The 19963-nt window shown below is 46.8% G+C and overlaps 1 protein-coding gene and 1 long non-coding RNA gene across 3 annotated transcripts in view; one reads left to right on the forward strand and one right to left on the reverse strand.

Annotated features, from left to right (window-relative positions):
* The window catches only part of TAF3 (TATA-box binding protein associated factor 3), a 181425-nt gene extending 168775 nt beyond the window's left edge, over positions 1-12650 (forward strand). For both annotated transcript variants that reach the window (XM_049626781.1, XM_049626782.1), the window contains exons 5-7: positions 7650-7905; positions 11382-11488; positions 12332-12650. In XM_049626781.1, coding sequence (XP_049482738.1) covers positions 7650-7905; positions 11382-11488; positions 12332-12446 — 478 coding nt within the window. In that variant the 3' untranslated portion in view covers positions 12447-12650. The remainder of the gene's footprint in view (positions 1-7649; positions 7906-11381; positions 11489-12331) is intronic.
* LOC125919968 (uncharacterized) lies at positions 2779-11465 on the reverse strand. Its single transcript, XR_007456896.1, has 3 exons — positions 11377-11465; positions 9454-9660; positions 2779-3080 (listed from the first exon to the last, which is right to left on the reverse strand). It is a non-coding gene; the product is annotated as an uncharacterized LOC125919968 (long non-coding RNA).
* Positions 12651-19963: the final 7313 nt, after the last annotated feature.

Consider the following 19963-nt stretch of genomic DNA (forward strand, 5'->3'; position numbering starts at 1 on the left):
TTAGTCTTTTTGGTTTTGATTTGACAGAACTCTTTATTTAACAGGGACTGAACGCTTTATCGCGTATGTGGCAAATAACTGTCTGTCATCTCGTCTTTTGCCTTTGCTTACGATATTTTACAGTGTTGGCACAATCAAATCAGCGTTTCCTTTCATGGTTTCTGCTTCTAAGGAGATGCCGAGAAAATCATCCTCTCCTCCCAGATTAAAAACACGTGTTTTCTTATTTGTCGGAGTATGTTAACGGTTTTACATTTTCTTTTACCAAATATTTCATCCCTTTAGAATTTACGGTTTGCGATATACCCTATAATTTGAGTTTTCTTTTTTCCAAATTAACTGCACTGTCTTACAGCTCAAGCACAGTTGCTTCTCAATTCTGTTTGATCATTGTTGGAGCACGTGAGTATCTAAAAATCATTTTAGGTAATAGGTTCGGTTGTCATCTCCAGCAAACATTTTCCACTAGAACAGCTAATAGTCAAGTTGACACAAAGCGATAAAAGGAACAGATCCTTTGCAGATCATTTTCTAAATCCCCCCACGTCATTCCCACGAATAGGTAGGAGATAGGAAAAGTCTTTCCCTCCAATAGCCTCTTCTTGTTGATAGCTTAGGTTTCGGTCATATTTCTGCATCTGGTCATCACAGATCTCAAAGCTGTTTCTTCTTACTTTTTCTCCCCCCGCCCCCGTCCACCAACTCTGGGAACCCACAACCTCAGGTACCTGGGTTCTCCCCCCACGCTCCTGACCTGTCATACCTTCGCTTGCTCTCCTCTCTTCACGACACCCCATGTTTTCCTTCCCTGTCCTACATCCCTCTTTCCTCCCACATCATAGTGCATATGACTATGCAATCTTTCCCTATAATTTTATTGGGTAGAAAACTTTCCTATTTCCTAAATGTATCATTTCTTCTAGGAAATCACTACTTGCAGGACCAGCTTGTATTTATTAGGTGTTAACATGTTAGGTGCTGAGGATACAGAAGTAAAAAGGCTTTTCATGCCTTTGAGGAATTACCGTAGCCAAGGTAACAGATATGGGTACAGACCATTCAAATTATTCTTTGGCCTTATGGGAATTGTTTGGTCAGGTTTTTTTAGTGTGTTCTTGAAAGGAATGACTTGTCTGTATTTGTCGAACATAGAGTTTTTTTTTAATGTCCATTGGGTCAGTTTTGTTATTTTTGTTATTTGCTTCAAAACTTACAATAACTGTACCTTTCCTGGCTTTTTGACTGCCTACTCTGTCAGTTCCAGAGAGACAGATATGCGAAATCCCCAGTTATACTTGTGGCTGTGTCTGTTTCTTACAGGTCTGTCAGTTTTGCTTTATATATTTTGAGGATGTGTTTTGGGGTGCATTCAAATTTTAGATTATTATCTCGTCCTGGCACGTCGGACTCTTTTATCGTTATGAAGAAACCTTCGTTACCGCTGGTAGTTCTCGCCTCACAGTCTGTTTTGTTTGCGGTCACATTTCCTTGTGTCCATATGCTTCTTTTGCTGGCCGCTTCCCTCAGCCTTTCCACTGCTCCGTTGTTAGATGTGTTTCTGACAAATAATAATATAGTGTTAGGTTTCGCTGTCTTACTCAATCTGGCAAGTAAATTGTTTAGACCATTTATATGATATAATTATTGATCTTTTGAGTTATAACCCACCTTATTTGGGGTTTTCTATTTGTCTTTCTGTTCTCTGTTTCTCCCTTTCTTATTTATTTTAACATTCCATTTTTCAGGGCACCTGGGTGGCTCAGTCGATTAAGCGTCCAATTCTTGATTTCTGCCCAGGTCACGATCTTACAGTTCATGAGTTCAAGCCCCACATCAGGCTCTGTGCTGACAGTGCAGAGCCTGCTTGGGATTCTCTGTCTCCCTCTCTCTGCCCCTTCCTCCCCTTCCCTTCCTCTCTTGCAATAAATAAATAAACTTAAAAAAAAAAAAAGAACATGCCATTTTTCTTCATACTAGTTTAGAAATTAAACATTTACTTTATTTCTAATCTTTCCATGATTACCCTAGAAATTACTACATTTTAAATGTAATACCTTTGCATCTCCTTCCAGATAATAGAAGTACCTTAGAATACTTTAGCTCAGGCACCTGGGTGGCTCAGTCAGTTGGGCATCTGATTTCAGCTTAGGTCATCTCATGGTCCGTGAGTTCGAGCCCCGCGTCGGGCTCTGTGCCGACAGCTCAGAGCCTGGAGCCTGCTTCGGATTCTGTGTCTCCCTCGCTCTCTGCCCCTCCCCCACTCATGCTCTGTCTCTCTCTGTCTCAAAAATAAACGCTAAAAAATTTTTTTTTAATTAAAAAAGAAAAAGAACAGAGATGCTCAGAGTGGTGCATAGGCCTTGGAACATAGTAGTTTATGTGTTGAAATAGATAGTGATGAAATAGGAAGCACTCATAAAATACTTCCTGTCCTTACTAAAACATGACAGGTGTCTTGAGGAAAAGTATTTGTGTGATTATTTAAGTTGCAAGCTGAACTAGCAGCTTTCCTCACAAAATACTCTTTCTACTTGAAAGAGCCACTTACAAACTGTGCTTATTCACATTTGGATATTTGGGCAACATTTCGTCAGAAATGAATAAAGGAAGCCTGTCACCACAAGGAAAATTCTCAGGGGAGAATATTCGTTGTAAATGACAAAGTAGAAGCTTTTAAGTAAAAATTCGCATCTTGGAAAACATATTACGAGTTGACGGCTCGTCAGTACTCTTAAGAAGTTTGTGATGAGATGACGGTAACGCCACCAGATGTGATATTTTAATATTGTACAATGAAATGTGTAAATATTCGGAAGAGCTGCATAATTCAGTGAACCGATATTACAAACCAGTGCATGATGTTATATAATCATGGGTGGGTAAAATAGCTATTCAGAGCGTTAGCACATCGATGAGTGTAAAAAGCTGTGATACGGTTTCAGATCACACATTGTGACTCACTTAAGCAGCTGTCACTTGTTGCATTTTGGGTGCAGTATCGAAGAATGTACACGGTCATCTGAAAAGGCCATGAAAACACTCCTCCCCCCTGCAGTTACATGCGCACACATGAAGGTGATCTGCAAAAAATACAAAGGTAGTGTTAGTCTTCTCACAAAAATTTTAAAAAGAAAGAAAATGTTACCTGATAACATGTAATGGGTTTATTATTCTTCCTTTTCAGTGAATTACTAAAATAATTATTTTTTAATTTCTCAGTTTCGATTTTTAACGTGGCAAATATCGACAGGTACAATGCACGCCAACAAAAGTTCTCTGAGTTTTGCAGCGGTTTTTAAGAACGTAGAGTGGTCTCCAAGACCAAAAACTTTGGGAATTGCTACTTTAAAATTTCTTTTCGTAAAGGTCCGCTGTGGGCAAGTCCTTAGATCTTGCTTTCTGGAAAATGTCTTTATTTCATCCTTATTCTTGAAAGGTGTTTCCAAAGACAAAATGCATTGTTCTTCAACACCTCCAAGATGTTCTTCCACTGTTTTCCAGCTTCATCATTGCTGTGGAGAAGTCAGCTGCCATCTGTCTCTTTGAAAGTCACTGGTTCCCCCCCCCCCCCCCCCCCCCCCCCCCCTCCCCCCTTTTCGGACTTTTCTCTTTATCTATGATGTTTCATTGTTTCACTCTGATGTGTCTAGGTGCAGATTTCTTTATCTCGCCTGGGATTTGTTGGGTTTCTTAAGTCTGTGGATTCGTATCTGCCATCACGTCTGTGAATGTCCTCAGATAGTCTTATTAACATTTTGTCTCTGCCCCATTCTTTCTCTAGAATTATGATTAAGTGTGTAGTAATTATTAGATATGTAGTAATTTATTCTATTCTCTCTTTGCCCCTCTAAGCTACATTCTAGATTATTTCTTCTGTCTTATTATTCAGCTTACAGTTCTCTCATTCTGCTGAGAATAAATTTGAGTCCGTTTGTTGTATTTTTCATTTCTAGGTCAGTTTGTTTCTTTTCAAATCTGCTAGATGACTCTTTATAACCTTCTATTACCTGCAGATAATGTCATGCTTTGCCTTTTCTTTTTTTAATGTTTATTTATTTTTGAGAGAGAGAGAGTGTGTGAGTGGGGGAGACGCAGAGAGGGGGAGAGAATCCCAAGCAGGCGCCACACTCATCATGGATCCCAGCGTGGGGCTCGGTCCCACGAACGTGAGATCATGACCTGAGCCGAAAACAAGAGTTGGACGATTCACGGACTGAGCCACCCAGGTGCCCCTAGTTTTATTTTTTCAAGATTTTATTTTTACGTAATGTCTACCTCCGACATGGAACTCCAACTCACAACCCCAAGATCAAGAGTCACACACTCCACTGACTGAGCCAGCCAGGCATCCCTGCCTTTCATTTTTTAGAACAGTGTAAGCAGAGTTGTTTTATAATTAATAATTCTAGTCTCTGTAATCTTCTGGTTCTCCCTGATGCTACCTTGGCTCCTCGTACATTTGGTTTTCTTTAAGATTATGTGCTGCTTTGTCTCCTAATACTTCTCTGCATTAATAATGTAAGGCCTACGTTTTAAGTTACCTCATCTCAAGATGATTAGTGCTGGGTACCTGGGCACATTGCAAGCCCAAAGTACCTTAAATGTAGCGTCCTGGACCACAGACCTAAAAATTCACGAGGCTTTGATTAATTCTTAATCAGTCTAGTGGCCTCTTGGGAGTTTGTAATGTGGGGAGGGAGTTCTGTCAGACTTTCCACGTTGGCAGGCCCCAGGCTTTGAAACCTGTCCTCCTTATCAAAACCAAAGATCAGATTTCCCTCATGCATACGTGCCCTCAGGCTGACACATCTATGCTCTGCTTAACCTCTCTGGTTCCTGCTTTTCCTTTAGTTTTGGTCCCAGCATCTAGATTTCAAACCATTATGGGAAACTACCTCCAAAAACAGCGTGTAAAACTTTAGCCATAAAAATACGAAGTGCGGATATAAAAATACATACGGATATAAATGCCTTAGCAATAACTTTGAACTCCCACCTTACGTATTAGGCAGCACGCGCCCAGCAAGCGGTGAGAGAGACAGTGTTGTGTAGTTGTTAAGTTCACAGGCTCTGAAATCAGACCGCCCGCGTTTAAATTCTGGCTCCGTCTCGGGGCGCCTGGGGGACTCGGTCATCTGGGCGTCCCACTTCAGCTCAGGTCATGATCTCACAGCTTGTGCGTTTGAGCCCCACGTCGGGCTCTGTGCCGACAGCTTTGGATTCTGTGTCTCCCTCTCTCTCTGCCCCCCTCCTCCCTGCCCCTGCTCTGTCTCTCAAAACTGAATAAACATTTAAAACAAAAATTTAAATTCTGGCTCCGTCTCCTAGCAGTCTGTGAATCTGTACAGGATACTTCATCTCTCTGTGCCCTGCTTTGCGAAAGGACAGTCGTAGGTGTGTTTACCTCATGGGGCTGACGTGAGGATCGAGGGAGTAAGGCACGTGAGTATTTAGCACAGGGCCCACCGTGCCGTTGGCTTTCAAGTGCTTAGAACATGCAGTACTTAGTAGGAGTCTGGTCAGTATGCACCGTGAATTGTGTTAAGCATTACTGAGTGTCTTCTCCACCAACAGCCTATGTTACACTTCTTGGTTTTTGGCTACGTTCGAGTCAGCAAGACAGTCATACTCGTAACTCAAATGGAAAACAGTTAGCATTAATTATTCGTTTACATGGCGAAATTTTTAAGATAGTTTAACGCTTTACAAGCTTCTAATCAGAATAGCAAAGAATCGATGCTTCGTAGTGGAGTGCTTTGTCAACCAAGACTCTAAGAAGGTAGAAAAGCATACAGGCCTGGTAATGGCGATGTGGGGTTGTCATGAGCAACAGCCGTGCATATAATGCTGGCGTTCACACTCTACATTTGATGGTGTTTGACACGTTTCTCTGAATTCAGGTTCTCACTATGACCCTCAGAGGCAGCCGTCTGTATTTCCACAGTGTTGATCAGCAAAGCAGGGCTTGGAAAGGTTAGTGTCGGATAGTAGAAAGAGGAGACAGGTCGGTGCCGTCATTTTAAGGAACAGCTTGGGATTCCTGGTGAAGGTGAGAATGTGCATGCCCTGTGACCCAGCAACTTCATTCCTGGGAAGATAGCCTGGGGAAGTTCTGGGACGCGTCCCAAGTTAACATGTAACATTTACGGGATAGTATGTTTTAGCCTCAGTAAGGGAATGGGCACAAACCCTTTGGCTTTATTCATAACCATGGTACAGCGTACTCCAAGTAAAATGAAAAATACAGACCTATGTGTATCAGTGTGGATGAATCAGGGGACATAAAACTAAGTAGGTCTGGAGACCTAATGCAAAGAGATTATAGTCAACAGTGCCATATTAGAAGCTTCCAAGTGGCTAAGAGAGTAGATCCGAAATGTTCTAAACACAAAGACAGATAATTATGTGACATGACAAAGGTATTAGGTGATTATGAGCTACAGTAATCAGTGTAACATATAAATGTACCAAATCAACACTCCGTATACCTCAAACTAACGCAAGGTTATATGTCCGTTATATCTCAATTAAAAAAAAAAAGGGGGGGGGGCGCCTGGGTGGCTCAGTCGGTTAAGCATCTGACTTCAGCTCAGGTCGTGATCTCACAGTCCGTGAGTTCGAGCCCCGCATCGGGCTCTGTGCTGACAGCTCAGAGCCTGGCCTGTTTTGGATTCTGTGTCTCCCTCTCTCTCTGACCCTCCCCTGTTCATGCTCTCTCTCTGTCTCAAAAATAAATAAACGTTAAAAAAAAAAAAAATTAAAAAAAAAAAAGGAAAACTAGTTGCAAAGGATAAATATGGTGTCATATTGTGTATATAGTCAAAGAGCATAAAACAGGAGCACAGTATATATTGTTTGTGGGCATCTACAAAAAGCAGAAATACAAAAAGGTACCTGCCAGCTTGAGGACAGCGGTTACTTCCGGAGGAGGGAGATCTAAGCATATGTGGCCAAGGACCGATGTCCAGTTAGCTCTGTTTCCTAAGCTGTGATACTGGTTTTCTCTCTGCTTGAAATTATATATAACTTTTTTTTTTTTTTCAAATAAGGAAACGTTTTTTAAAAAATGAAAGAGTTTTGGAATCCAATAGACCTTGATTCAAAGCCTGCCACCCATTTGCCCCATTCCTTCCTCTCTCCAATCCCGTGTCCTCATCTGTGAAATGGGATCACGGTAACTTGGTTTGAGGACCGGTGGAGGTGACACGCGTACGGTGTCCAGGATCCTACCTACCTTCGTACAGGTGCTCGGGCACCGCATCCTCGAGTGCCTTCCCCCGCTCACGCGGCCAGCCTGGGGCCGACCGAGGCTCCGAGCTCGGATGTCCGGGCTGGAGTCCCTGCCGGTGAGTCCTGGGGACGCACGTGTTCCGGGAGGGGCCGCACCTCCCCGCCCGGCTCCGCCAGCTGCTAGGACGCAGGAAGGGAGCCCGGCCGGCCTTGCCCGCCCCCGGGAGCACCCCTCACTCCCGCCACGGACCCTTCTCCCCCCGGCCTGACTCTGACCAAGTCCGGTGGGGCCCCGGATGCTCGCTCGGAAGAGAGTTTTGCTCCTAGAAGAAGAAAGTTACTCTGTGATAACGTTTTAAATGCCTGGTGTGAGCGCGCTAGCCTGTCGTGACCTCTCCCTTTCTGTCTCTCGTTGACAGTGTCATCAGCAAAGTGGTCCCGGCGCCCGAAGCCAAGCCGACCCCTTCTCTGAGCAGACCCAAGACCCCGCCGCCCGCAGCCGCCCCGGCCCCCGCGCCCGTGCACGTGGCCCCCGCCCCGGTGCCTTCGCCGCTCCTCCCGCCGTCGGCCGCGGCCCCCGCCCTGATGCCCGCCCCGGCCCCCGCCGTCTCTGGCGCCGGATCGTCCAAGGCCCCGGTCCGGAGCGTGGTGACGGAGACCGTGAGCACTTACGTGGTGCGCTGCCCTTTGCGTGTGCACGCTTGCGGGGGGGGGGGGGGGGCAGGGGCGCACTCTGCCCCCGCGACGGGGCTTCCCGCCGCCCCGCGGCGTCGTGTGTGTCGCTCCCGGATGTCGGACGCGGCCCTTGAGGCCCGGAAAGGCATTTCCATTGCACATGCAAGCCTTTGCACATGCAAGCCTTGGGCTGAAGGGCGTGAAGGCATTGACGTACTTAGTCTCCCCAGATGTCAGGGCATCGCTTGCCGTTCCTTTGTGCCGTTTCATACCGCCCAGCGTCCGCGTCTAAGTATCGAGATGAACAGTGATCCGGTCCCACGTTGGAGTTCTCCGTCCGGCGGTGAAATTGCTCACGGACGCGTATAATTTTCATAACGTACACGGCTCCTCAGGGCCCGCCGCCGGCCCCAGGTAGCCGCACTGCTGACAGTGCTTGGCGGGCCGAGGCCCAGAGTATGCCAGGCTTGCGTGTTAAATGGAAATGAACTTCCGGACTCAGCTTCCTGGGTGTCCAGGCGTGTCCTCGAATGAGTTCCCGTCGCTGTCCTGGGACTGTTTCCAGCTGTTTTCCCCGTACCTAACAGCGTCAGGTCCCACGCTAAAGCCTGAAGTCAAGCTCGTAGTGAAGGAGTGTCTTTATAAACACGTCCTTTGGGCACCGTGGAGTGACATACACACGACAGAGGGATTTCAGGCACTTACAGGCGCGCGGGGTCCCGGTACGGATCTGACCACCAAATAGGCAGACTGGGGTCTGTCCGCTTACTGATGGCCCAGATCTGTCTGAATAGATGTGACTGGCCAGTAGGACTCGTGGTGTTTGCTACACATCGGGTAAATATTATCTTTCTTGAAAGTATTTTAGGAGGAAATTTCAATAAATAAATATTTTAGGCACTATAATGATAGCATGAGAAGGAAATCCCAAAGGTATTGAGAGACGACACAAAGATGTGAAAAATTAACAGAAAAATACTAAGTTGGCAATTCAAGACAAAAATAGAAGATGTGATAAAAATCTGTGGTCATCAAATTGGCCCATTCTATCGGCACCCGGGTGGCTCAGTCAGTTAAGCATCCGATACAGATTGATTTCGGCTCAGGTCCTGACCTCACAGTTTGTGAGTTCGAGCCCCGCGTGGGGATCCATGCTGACAACCCAGAGCCTGCCAGGGATTCTGTCTCTCTCCCTCTTTCTCTCCTCCTCCCCCTGCTTGCTCTGTCTCTCCATCAAAATTAATTAATTAATTTTAAAAAATGTTTGACCTGGGGCACCTGGGTGGCCCAGTCAGTTGAGCCTCTGACTTCAGCTCAGGTCATGATTTCACCACATATGAGTTCGATCCCCACCTCAGGCTCTCTGCTGTCAGCGCAGAGCCCTCTTCACATCCTCTGTCCCCCTCTCCCTCGGCCCCTCCCCTGCTCATGCTTTTTCTCTCAAAAATAAACATTTAAAAGAAGGTGGGCCATTCAAGGACCAAGTTCTAGGTGTTTAACTGAGGGCACATCACCCCAAGATGGGCTGATGAGGAAAGTTTACTTAACCTCTTCGGTCTCCATTGCTTCATCTGTAATTAGGGGGTTCGGGTGAGACTGGATGATCGGTACAGGATGTTATAGCCTAGTTTCCAGTTCTCAGTGGATTTTCGGGCTTACTCCCCGGAGATGAATCTGATCGGCATGGATAACATGGAAGCAAAGCCTCGTTATCTCCTCGGCGACATTTTGTAGACAGAAGACAAAACGTGTGACCTGGAGGAAAAACATAGGCCGTAGAGCAAAAAGGCTGATTTTGTGACTGCCTAACAGTGGGACTTTGGAACTGTCACTTCGGTTCCCCTAGCTCCAGCCCCCCATTCTTAACCTACCCAGGGCTTGTTTCAGGATGGTTGAACAAAGTCAGATGTTTGAAAGAACTCAGTACCCTGGTTGCTGTTAGTTATTAAGGATGCTCTGGCAAATTTCTCAGCAGCAACAGAGTCACGGCCTTCTAATTTCAAGAGAGGTCAACCAGCCAGCCGGGCTGGCCATGCATGGCAGCTTCAGGGCATAGGGTGCTGGACCAGGGTTAACCCCAGAGAGCTGGCACACGGTAACAGGTGGTTCTCTCCCCTCAGAGTTAGAGAGGGCTAAATCAGATGCAGCTGCCCACAGGTTTCTTTAGGAAGCTTCCATATCAGGTAGCTTGCCTTCAGTAGACTTCCAAAAATGGTGCCCTTCAAATAGCCCATCAGTGGAATGAAACATGTTCCCCCACGACCCCCGTCGCACACCACGAAAGCCACTCTTTCTGCATTCTAGTCAGGGTTCTATCCGCAAGTATAGGGACAGACCACACCTGCAGCACAAACTCTTAGAGACTATTGGCCGCGTTATTATAAACACTTTTGAAAAGTAGCTAGTAGTCGTGGCTGGTTTTTGAAGGCTCATCCTAGATTTGTTTCTTCCAAACTGGTTTTGTAACTGTGGAATTTGAGGCAGTGATATCATTAGGGATGTTTCCCATTGGGAACAGCTCAGTTAAGTAAAGCAAACTCCAGGGCACCGCACATTTATGGCAGAATAATGTTAACATGTGTAGCTCGTTGGCCTCTCGCATCCCTCCTTTTATTTGCCCTTTAGTTGTTGTGCTTTACTGAAAATGTCATAAAGGGAATGGAAAGTTACTTAGTAACAGCTCTTTTATATCCTTGATCTTATCAGCTAGTTCAGGACAAGTGCCTGGCTAATAAGTAATAAGGTGATCCACTCACATTTGGCTGGATTCAGTAATTCCACGTCTGTGAACGTGACTGAGGAAATTGCATATACTTGAGCTCTGTAGCTTTCAAAAATATCAACTGTTACGGCCATAATGACCCTAATCGTTCCCAACTTAACATGTTGACACTAGTTTTTTTAGATAAAAGTGGCTATGGGTCATACTGCTCATAGAACTGGTTATACAAACACCTTGTTTTTGTGACTTACAAGAGAGTTTAAAACACTCATTAGAAGGGTGCCTGGGTGGCTCAGTGGGTAAAGTGTCCGACTTCTGCTCAGGTTATGATCTCGCGGTTTCTGAGTTCGAGCCCCTGGTCGGGCTCTGCACTGACAGCTCTGAGCCCGGAGCCTGCTTCCGATTCTGTGTCTCCCTCTCGATCTCTGCCCCTCCCCCACTTGCACTCTGTCTCTCTCAGTCTCTCAAAAATAAATAAATGTTAAAAAAAAAATTAAAATACTCATTAGAAAGCCTTCTCCTTGAGTACTTAGCAGCTCCTTTCTGTCTCCTGTGGATCCCAGGGTACTCATGATGGCGATCATGGCCTTCGCAAATTGTCAAGCCACTTTTTCTCTTTTCAGTTTAACTTGTTTATTAGGTTCCTAGTGTGAAAGTAATCATTCTTATGTTGCCCTCTCTTTGGTTTTTTTCCCCCCATTCCGCCTGGTTTCCCCCTCTTCCCTCCTCCCCACCCCCTACGTAAAAACCTCAGATCCGAGATGAGTGGGGGAATCAGATCTGGATCTGTCCCGGGTGCAACAAGCCGGACGACGGCAGTCCCATGATCGGCTGTGACGACTGTGACGACTGGTACCACTGGTGAGCGCTGCGGGCGGGACTCGGGCAGGCGCACGGGTGATGGGTCCCTTCCGGACCCCCTCCCGGCGCCACTGCTGTCCTGGGAGCCGCCTGAGAAGCAACAGCACAATAAGATCACGACGTCTTTAGTGTTAAGTGCAGAAATCAGGAATCTTTGGACGGTTGTTCTGCAGCCTAAATTCCACATGTTTTGTTTAGCTTATATGTCCTTCTTGTTTAAAAAAAAAGGGGGGGGGGTGGTAAAGGTTTCCCTTTCCTTCCTTTCCAGTAACTATCAGCTGCAGCACTTGACAGGAACATTGAGGTAACCCCCTGGCATACACGTCACAAAGCGCAGGCATGAACAGAGGCGTGTCCGCTCTTCACAGCTCCCCGCCAGCTCCCCCACACTGGAGAAGCAGCCAGAATGCGTGCAAATCACCCTCTCACCGTACAGTGTAAAGATCAGATGTAGACAGACAGAAATCCCTTCGGCCACAGGACACAGGACACCCATGAGATAAACACGGGCCGCTGCTCGGAAAAACCAGGCCGCTGGTGGCTGCAGGGAGCCCGCCTTCATTCCTGCAGCGGGGCCTCGGGGAGGGCCCCGGCCCGAGAGGGGAGGCCACAGCCTGAGGGGGGAGGCCCCGCGGCAGCCCTGCTCCGGGAGCTAGAGCTGTTGTGGCCTGGGCTCGGCTGAACATACTAGAGGCGTAAAAATCATTCAATTGTTTAAACTTACTTAAAAAATTATTTTTCAATTAACACAATTGCTTCGGAACATAGGGAGGCAATCTACACATAAGTGAAGTTTGGTTTTCCAAACAAATGCCTTTCTCTTTTTCCTTTCCAACCACGTAGGCCCTGCGTGGGAATAATGGCCGCACCCCCGGAAGAAATGCAGTGGTTCTGCCCCAAGTGCGCCAACAAGAAGAAGGATAAGAAGCACAAGAAGCGGAAGCACCGGGCACACTGACCGGGCACGTTGACGCCGCGCGGCGCCCGCGAGCCTCGCAGGGAGGGGCCGCCGGCGTCGGGAGGCCCAAGACGCATGCGCCGGCGCCGGCTCCGCCCCGGCCAAGCGGCGTGGGACGGAGGGCCACGTGACGGGCGAGGACGGCCACGCCCCCGCTTTCTATTACCAGTGACAAGTATTATTAATAAAAAGACCGTAATCCTCCCTTTTGATTTTCTTTATTCTCTCTCCAGGGCCTTTTCATTAAGGTTATTAGACGAGAAGATAAAGTGTAAGCTGCCTCGACTGTAATTTAAGGACATCGTCCGTCTGTATACAGTTTGCGACCTCTCTCCCGCTCTAGCGAGATAATCCTAATACCAGAAAAGGAGCTCCGGACGGAGTGTTGCTCAATATTTTTGTGACGAGAATATATGAAGCTTCCCCATCCTCCCTCCCCCCGTTTTTAGTACTAACATGTAAAATGTTCAGGCTTTTGTGAAATACCTTCTATTTTTTAAGAAAAAGGTTTCTATCATGTCCCGTTTGCTTTGGCGCAGATTATTTTTGTTGACTCGCACGCATTTTCTACGTTGGTCGCATCCTAGCCGTGCCCTTCTCGAAACTGCTGGCATTCTCCACACTGCTCCTACACTTCATCAACTTGTACAAAACCTCCCAGACTATAGAAGATCTCCCCTGCTGTAAATAATAAATATTTATGAAGTAGTTATTTTTTAAATTTTTATCGTGTTTAATTCTGGCTTTCTCTGGAATCCACCGTGATTTCAGCCATGTCTGTAATTCCTGCTGTACATAAGCGAAGAAGGCTAGAAAACAGAGCCATAGTTCCGAGTGATCTACCTTGAGCTGGCCCCGCACCTGCCCCCGCGCGCCGTGGGCCCCGGGGCCCTAGCAGTTGAAAGGAAAGCAAGGCAATTTAAATTTGTAGTCTATGATTCGAAATTGTTTTGTTATCTGTACGTCTCTTTGACTGACTTTTATTAAACGGACGTGTAGATTCCCCCGAGAGAAAACAAAAACAAAAACAAAACAAAAAACATATACTGTAGCATTTTGTGTTTATATTGTTTTATTTCTGCAAATCTGTTCATGGAGATTGTGGTTTAAGGCTGAAATGAAGTATATTATGAATTTTTTTTCTTAAAGAAAACTCATCAAATTTCAGGGTATCGCAAAACTTTATTATATTACTATACTGCCCACTATTTATTATATGTTATAGATGTCTGAGAGATAAACCAAATATTTTATTTTTAATGTAAAACATCAAATTTAACTTTATTAGCATATTTTAGCAACTTTGGAATAAATATGGACTTTTACTTGATTTTGGAATAATCCCGATTTGGGCCAGTGTAATGGATATCTTGAATGCTAGAATATGGGCTTTGAACCTAATACAAATATATTAATAGAAATTGTGATTTTTTTTTTAATGCCAAGTCAATTGCTATTAGTGTATGAATTAGTCATATTTTAAAACTTACTATGTGGTTAGAGAAATGAGGTTTTCTGCCATGAATGTTAAATTGCAAATCAGTGGAAATGGAACCGACCTTTTAAGGGCGCAGTATTTCACTGCCCTCCTTGTTCTAGAAGCCAAAATGTTTCTCTCCCTGCAAGGAAACGAAGCATCCATGTTGAGATATGTGTTTTTTGTTTTATTGATTTGAGATCATCGTAAATACTTTATACAGTATTTTCACATGCACAAATATACCCATTAGTGCTTTTTGGAGAGGGACGGGGGGTGGGGAAGTGCAAAATAAAGATTATTGGCTATTTCATAGTTTGCTTTTCCATTTTCTTTATTTAGGATTTAGTTCTTGAGGCATGGTCAGTGGATCTAAAGTTGCCACGTTTAAGTGAGCCGGTCATGCTACTGAAATAAGAATGGAGGTGCCTATATATAACTTTCTCCCCAATCCTACTGTCGAGAGACTTCAGCCCATAATACATTGAAGGAATTTCAATCAGTCGTTGTCCCTTGCTATTTCATGGTTGCTTTCCTAAATCCAGTTCATGATTTTATAAATGGCCTTTGCAATAATAAAACCAAAGAATCATTTTCAGGGGGCCGGAGAGCTCGAGGGATTAGTAATGGAATACAGAGCCTTTCACCTCTAGGTCAGTGAGTCGAATCCAGTCCAGGTCACCAGAGACTCAGGGTCGTTACCATCTTCTGGCTGCTCGGTGGCCTGTGCGAAACGGGCCGGTGGCCTCAGTCTCTAGCGGACGGCCGCCCCGGGCACCCACCAAAGGAAGTGCAAGAAACTGCACAGGGAAACGTGGGCGCGAAAATAAAACACCCGTGTCACAAGGCAGGGTGGGAAGGCTGGGCATAGCCCTGCTCCGTTGAGTCGCATGCAGAAAAACAGACCGTACAGAGTGGACGGGATTCACGTTGCTTAACGGAGCCCAAAGAAATCGGCGAAGACATGGCCCATGCCGGGCAGGAGGGGAGAGGGACACGGGGAAGACCGTATAGTCCGGAGCGAAGCCTCAGGGGGCTCCAGGCATGAGAGGACAGTGCGTCTCGACTCCCACCGGCGACGACCAGCAGAGCAGCGGCAGTGTTAGGAAGTGCCGTGACAGAACGGGACGCCAGGGGCCGGAAAGGCTCTGCCTCTGCAGCGGTGGCACGCTTCCCGGTGTCCTCACTGCACCGCCATCTGCCCTGGGCGGTCCACACTCTAGCCGAGGGGGGCCGGAGGGGGGGGGGGGGGAGACAGATCCGGGTAGTGATTTTATTGAAGGAGGTGGTATTTAAGAAGCAGAGACACCCTCACTCTTGGAAACAAACTCCGGGGATGAGAGCGTCTGCCCGCGGAGCCCCACGTGGCCGGCAGAGCACGACCTCTGGGACCCACACGGGGTTTCTCCTCCGAAGGCGTCTGCGGCCAAGTACAGTGAAGATCTTTATCCTCCGGCTGATTTCGTGGTTGCAAACGTCCCGAAGAAAATCGGAGGGTATCAGAGCGTTCTGGCTTCGTCGGGCTTCTTTTCAGAGATAAAATACAGTGCCTTCCTTCACTGTATCACCTAAACCGCCTTTGTTCCCTTTTCAATAGGACGGTCCAACCAAGACCTACCAACCAAAGTAAAGCAGAAAATGAACACCGAGATGTGGAAACGTCGCCAGTGGGAATGCTAATGAGTGAGGTTCACCAAAGGCACGCGGGCTGGGTTTTCAAGACAAATGGCTTTTACGGCCCATCTCTTTAGATCACAGCACTTTTCTCTGGAAGGTTTGAGTCTGAGAGTAGAGGAGCTCCCCCGACGGAGGAAGGAGACAGATAATGTTCCGAATAAGGGCTCTTCCCACAGCAGGGTCAGCCGCTCCTGTCTCGCATCAGTGGTAGCTCAGACGTAGGAAGTGACTGTTTCGTCCACGCGTGCAGCCCCACAGAGGACACTGGAAATTCGATATTTAGACGGACAGCTGGACAGTTCCTGTGCAACATCACGTCAACATGACGTGCGGCTTCCGAATGCTCGGCGGCTCCTTACCCTCTGCATCCGGGACAACCCCGCCGTTAGTTTCTTTTGTAGGACAGTGGTCAACACTTCCATCTGCTGGGTCGGCAGTTTCCTGGGCGCCCTTCGTGGAAATCGCAAAAATGGGTTAGACCCAAGTTCGGTTTCCCCCGGGGTCTGGCCTGTGAGGTCTGCCGGCCGCTCCTCTTTCTCCAGGCCGCTGCCGCAATATACTTGGCGTTAAAATGTCATCTCGTCGAATCCTGAGAACCTTCCGTGCTGTTCCTCTGCCTTTTTTCTACACGTAGCCTTTCACCCCAACCTAGACTGCAAGTGGTTTTGATGTTCGTATAGAACTTTACGCTTCAGAACGTTCATATTTGCAACAAAACATTTAAAAGCTTAGCAAGTGGTCCCATTATGGCAGGAGCTGGCAGAGTTGACATTAGATACGTCTACAGCCACCAGATCTAAATGCGTGAGGCTCTCAGAACAGAAGCAACATATTTGAGGTCCTTTGCCCTAAACAACAGCGTCCTGCTACGTCCTTGCAAACTCATCCATATCATTGGTAACCTTTTGAAGCTGTGTCGGGGTTTGGGGTCTGGTCCTATTTTCGACTAACTGAATGTTTACAATGAGACGGTCTTGGGCAAAATGGTACAAACCTGAAGAACGTCACTGTCCTGTTCTTAATGAGTCACCTATCGCCGAGTTAAATGCTCTGAAGGAAATGTTTGTGGGGCGCCTGGGTGGCTCCGTGGGTTAAGCGTCAGACTTCGGCTCAGGTCATAATCTCAATGGTCCGTGGGTTCGAGCCCCACGTCGGGCTCTGTGCTGACAGCTCAGAGCTTGGAGCCTGCTTCGGATTCTGTCTCTCTCTCTCTCTCTCTCTCAAAATAAATAAACATTTTTAAAAGTTTAGAAATGTTTGTGCTCCTTCTAGTTATCTCACTTAGACCCATAGAACTACTTATGAGACAGAGTCCAAAACTATTATTATAAAACTATATCTTTAAAAAAAATTTTTTTTTTTTTTTTGGTAGGAGAGAGTGTGCGTGAGCAGGGGAGAGGCGCAGAGGGAGAGAGAGACTATCAAGCAGGCTCCACACTCAAGTGCGGGGCCCGAGGCCGGGCTCGATCCACAACCCAGGGGCCCTGACCTGAGCCAAAATCAAGAGTTGGTGACTCAACTAACTGAGCCACCCAGGCGCCCCTCTGATCATTTCTTATATACTGTTTGGAACGTTCGCTAAACTTCTTTTGCTAGCTTTTAGAAAGCGAATTCTCTGTAAACGAATGTCTAAGTAACCAATCCCTCACCTTTCCTCTCTTCTGTTCCTCTTGAGGTTGTGTTAATACCACTTTCACAAAGACAAACAACAGGCCAGAATGTCTTACACTTAGCCGTATCCTCGCCCTTCTCCAAGAAATCCTCACCCATCTGCCACAGCCTCTGCCTCTGGGCAGGCACGTCACACACCACGGGGGTGCAAAGGCCAAAGGAGACACGTCCCCAGGGCTGTAGAGAGCTGTCACCGGCAAGCACACTGGAAACGTGTCCCGCACGTCGAAATGGATCCCGGCCGGAAGTTGACGGGAAGGGGACCAGGCCCGCCCGCTGTTTGACCAGCTCTGTCCCCATCCCGGTGCTCACGGTGTTTTTGATGGGCTTTGCACACGAAACTGATGCTGCTTTTCACATCTTCTCTTTGACACGCGTCTGGACTTTTTTTTACTGAATTGTAAGGAATCTCGCACGATAGTAGCCAAGAGCACACTTTCTTTTTTTTGTGTTTTAAGTCAGGACCTGGATTTGAATCGTGGCTCCGATGCCCAATTGCTGAATGAAATTGAATAAATTGTTTCTCTAAATTCAGTTTCCCTCTCTGTAAAAAGAGTAAGGACACCTGCTTTAGATTGTTGTGAAATTTAACGAAATCGAATACCATCTTGTTCATGGTAAGAGCTTAGTATCTATTGTGGCTTTTTCTTTTTGAGCTTAATCCTTGAATATGTATTATCTTGCTCCTTCCATGAATTTTTAGTGTTCTACAAATTCTGGAATGTCTACGAGCCTCAGATTATGGGTTTGAACACCCCATCAAGAGAATGGGTTTTTTAATTTTGTTGTAATGTTTATTTATTTTTGAGAGAGAGAGAGAGAGAGAGAGAGTGGGAGAGGGGCAGGAGAGGGAGACACCAACTCCGAAGCAGGCTCCGGGCCCTGAGCTGTCCCCATAGAGCCCGCCGCGAGACTCGAACTGCGAACCACGAGGTCATGACCTTAGCCGAAGTTGGACGCTCAACCAACTGAGCCACCCAGGCGCCCCAAGAATGATCTTGATATTACAGTCAAGACTTGAAAAGTTGGACAAGACAGCAACTAGGCCATTTTATTCTCTAATGATTTGATGATTAGACACAGAAGATCACCAGGAGAGCGGCTTCCTCCCAGTGCCCTCTTTCTCCAGAGTGGCTGGTGCGGCTCAGTTTTGATCACGTGTGCGTGGTGAACAGAGGCAGAGAGCGGAGGGAGACATATGTCACTGTCCCACACCCACGCGCATCGCATCCGTTAGCGGGGCCGTATGACCAATGTCAACATGCTGCAAGTCAAAATGCAATTGATTTGGCATTGGCATTTTCTAGTTACGCTAAGCAGTCTCGGGGAACTAAACAGAACAGCCAATCGCGGAGAACACGGCACTGTCGCTTTGCTGACGAACGTCAGTCCGTGGATGCAGCCTCTCCTGAACAACCTCAGGTTTTAGTGCAGTAAATGTATCCGATAAGGAGACCTAACTTGCACTTCAGATGAGGAGAGAGTTTTCTGAGCCTCAGAAATGTGATACAGCTGTAGGGACGCATTCATGTACAGCACACCCTCTGGTAGAGGAGACACCGTTGCAGCCCTTCTCTGGGGGTTGAGTATTTGGTTCAGGACACAAACATTTGTGCTCCTTAGCCGTTGCCCTCAACCTCGGGGCTCAGGCTGCCGAGGAACATCTTCTGTGAAATGTTCTATCATTTTTGCACTGTCCAATATGGCAGCCATGGCCACATGGCCTGTTGACCCTTGCGATGTGCCTCCTGGGAAACTGAACTTTTACCTTTACTACATTTTAACGAATTGAAATTTAAATACCCACAGGCGCCTAGCAGCTGCCACACGGTGTAGCGCCGTTCTAGAACATCTTTACGATTTCCAGGGTTCGTATGCGTACGGACACTGTGTGAGAAGCCCTAATGTCACAGCCACACGTTGTAACCATACGCTGTGTTCTGCGCTTTCCATTTGAAGCAAAGGTGTCCTATGAGATCTATATACTCTTGGAGCTCGAACATTCCATGCTTGAGGTTTGAAAGGTTCTAGGTTCGCTCTGTTGGAGACGCAGTGACACGCGCGTGAAGTCTGTCCAATGCCTGTTACCCCGTCAAACCCGTAGGTGAAGGGACGTGTGTGTTGGGTCACGGAACCCGCTGGAAACTCCTTCTCCTCAACACTTTTAAAGTGTGGGTGTGGTTTCAGGTGACAAATAGGCCTTACGTAAAAAAAAAAAAAGAAAGCAAATTAGCATACAAAAAGTAGGCACAGAAGCTGTCCTTTTCAGGTTGTTTACCTCTTGCAAGAGCGAATTTTATTTTGTTTTTATTTTTACTCAATGTTTGTTTCTTTTTGAGCGAGAAAGAGGCCGAGCATGAGCAGGGGAAGGGCAGGGAGAGAGGGAGCCGCAGAAGCCGAAGCAGACTCCAGGCTCTGAGAGCTGTCAGCACAGAGCCCGACGCGAGCCTCGAACTCACGAACTGGGAGAGCACGACCTGAGCTGAAGTCGGACACCCAACCGACCCAGGGTCCCGCAAGAGCAAATTTGATAAGGAAGAGCAGAAGGACGTTTCTCCAGCAGGCTGTGGCCTGGGTGGCGGGGGAGTGAGTATATTGACTCACGTTTCCTGCACAGGCAGTATCTTTAATTACAAAGGGTCGGGTAAAACAACATAGAAGCATTTAGATGGCTTATTGTCACTCAAATGGA

This window comes from Panthera uncia, chromosome B4, assembly GCF_023721935.1.
Source record: "Panthera uncia isolate 11264 chromosome B4, Puncia_PCG_1.0, whole genome shotgun sequence".
In the NCBI taxonomy this organism is placed as follows: domain Eukaryota; kingdom Metazoa; phylum Chordata; class Mammalia; order Carnivora; family Felidae; genus Panthera; species Panthera uncia.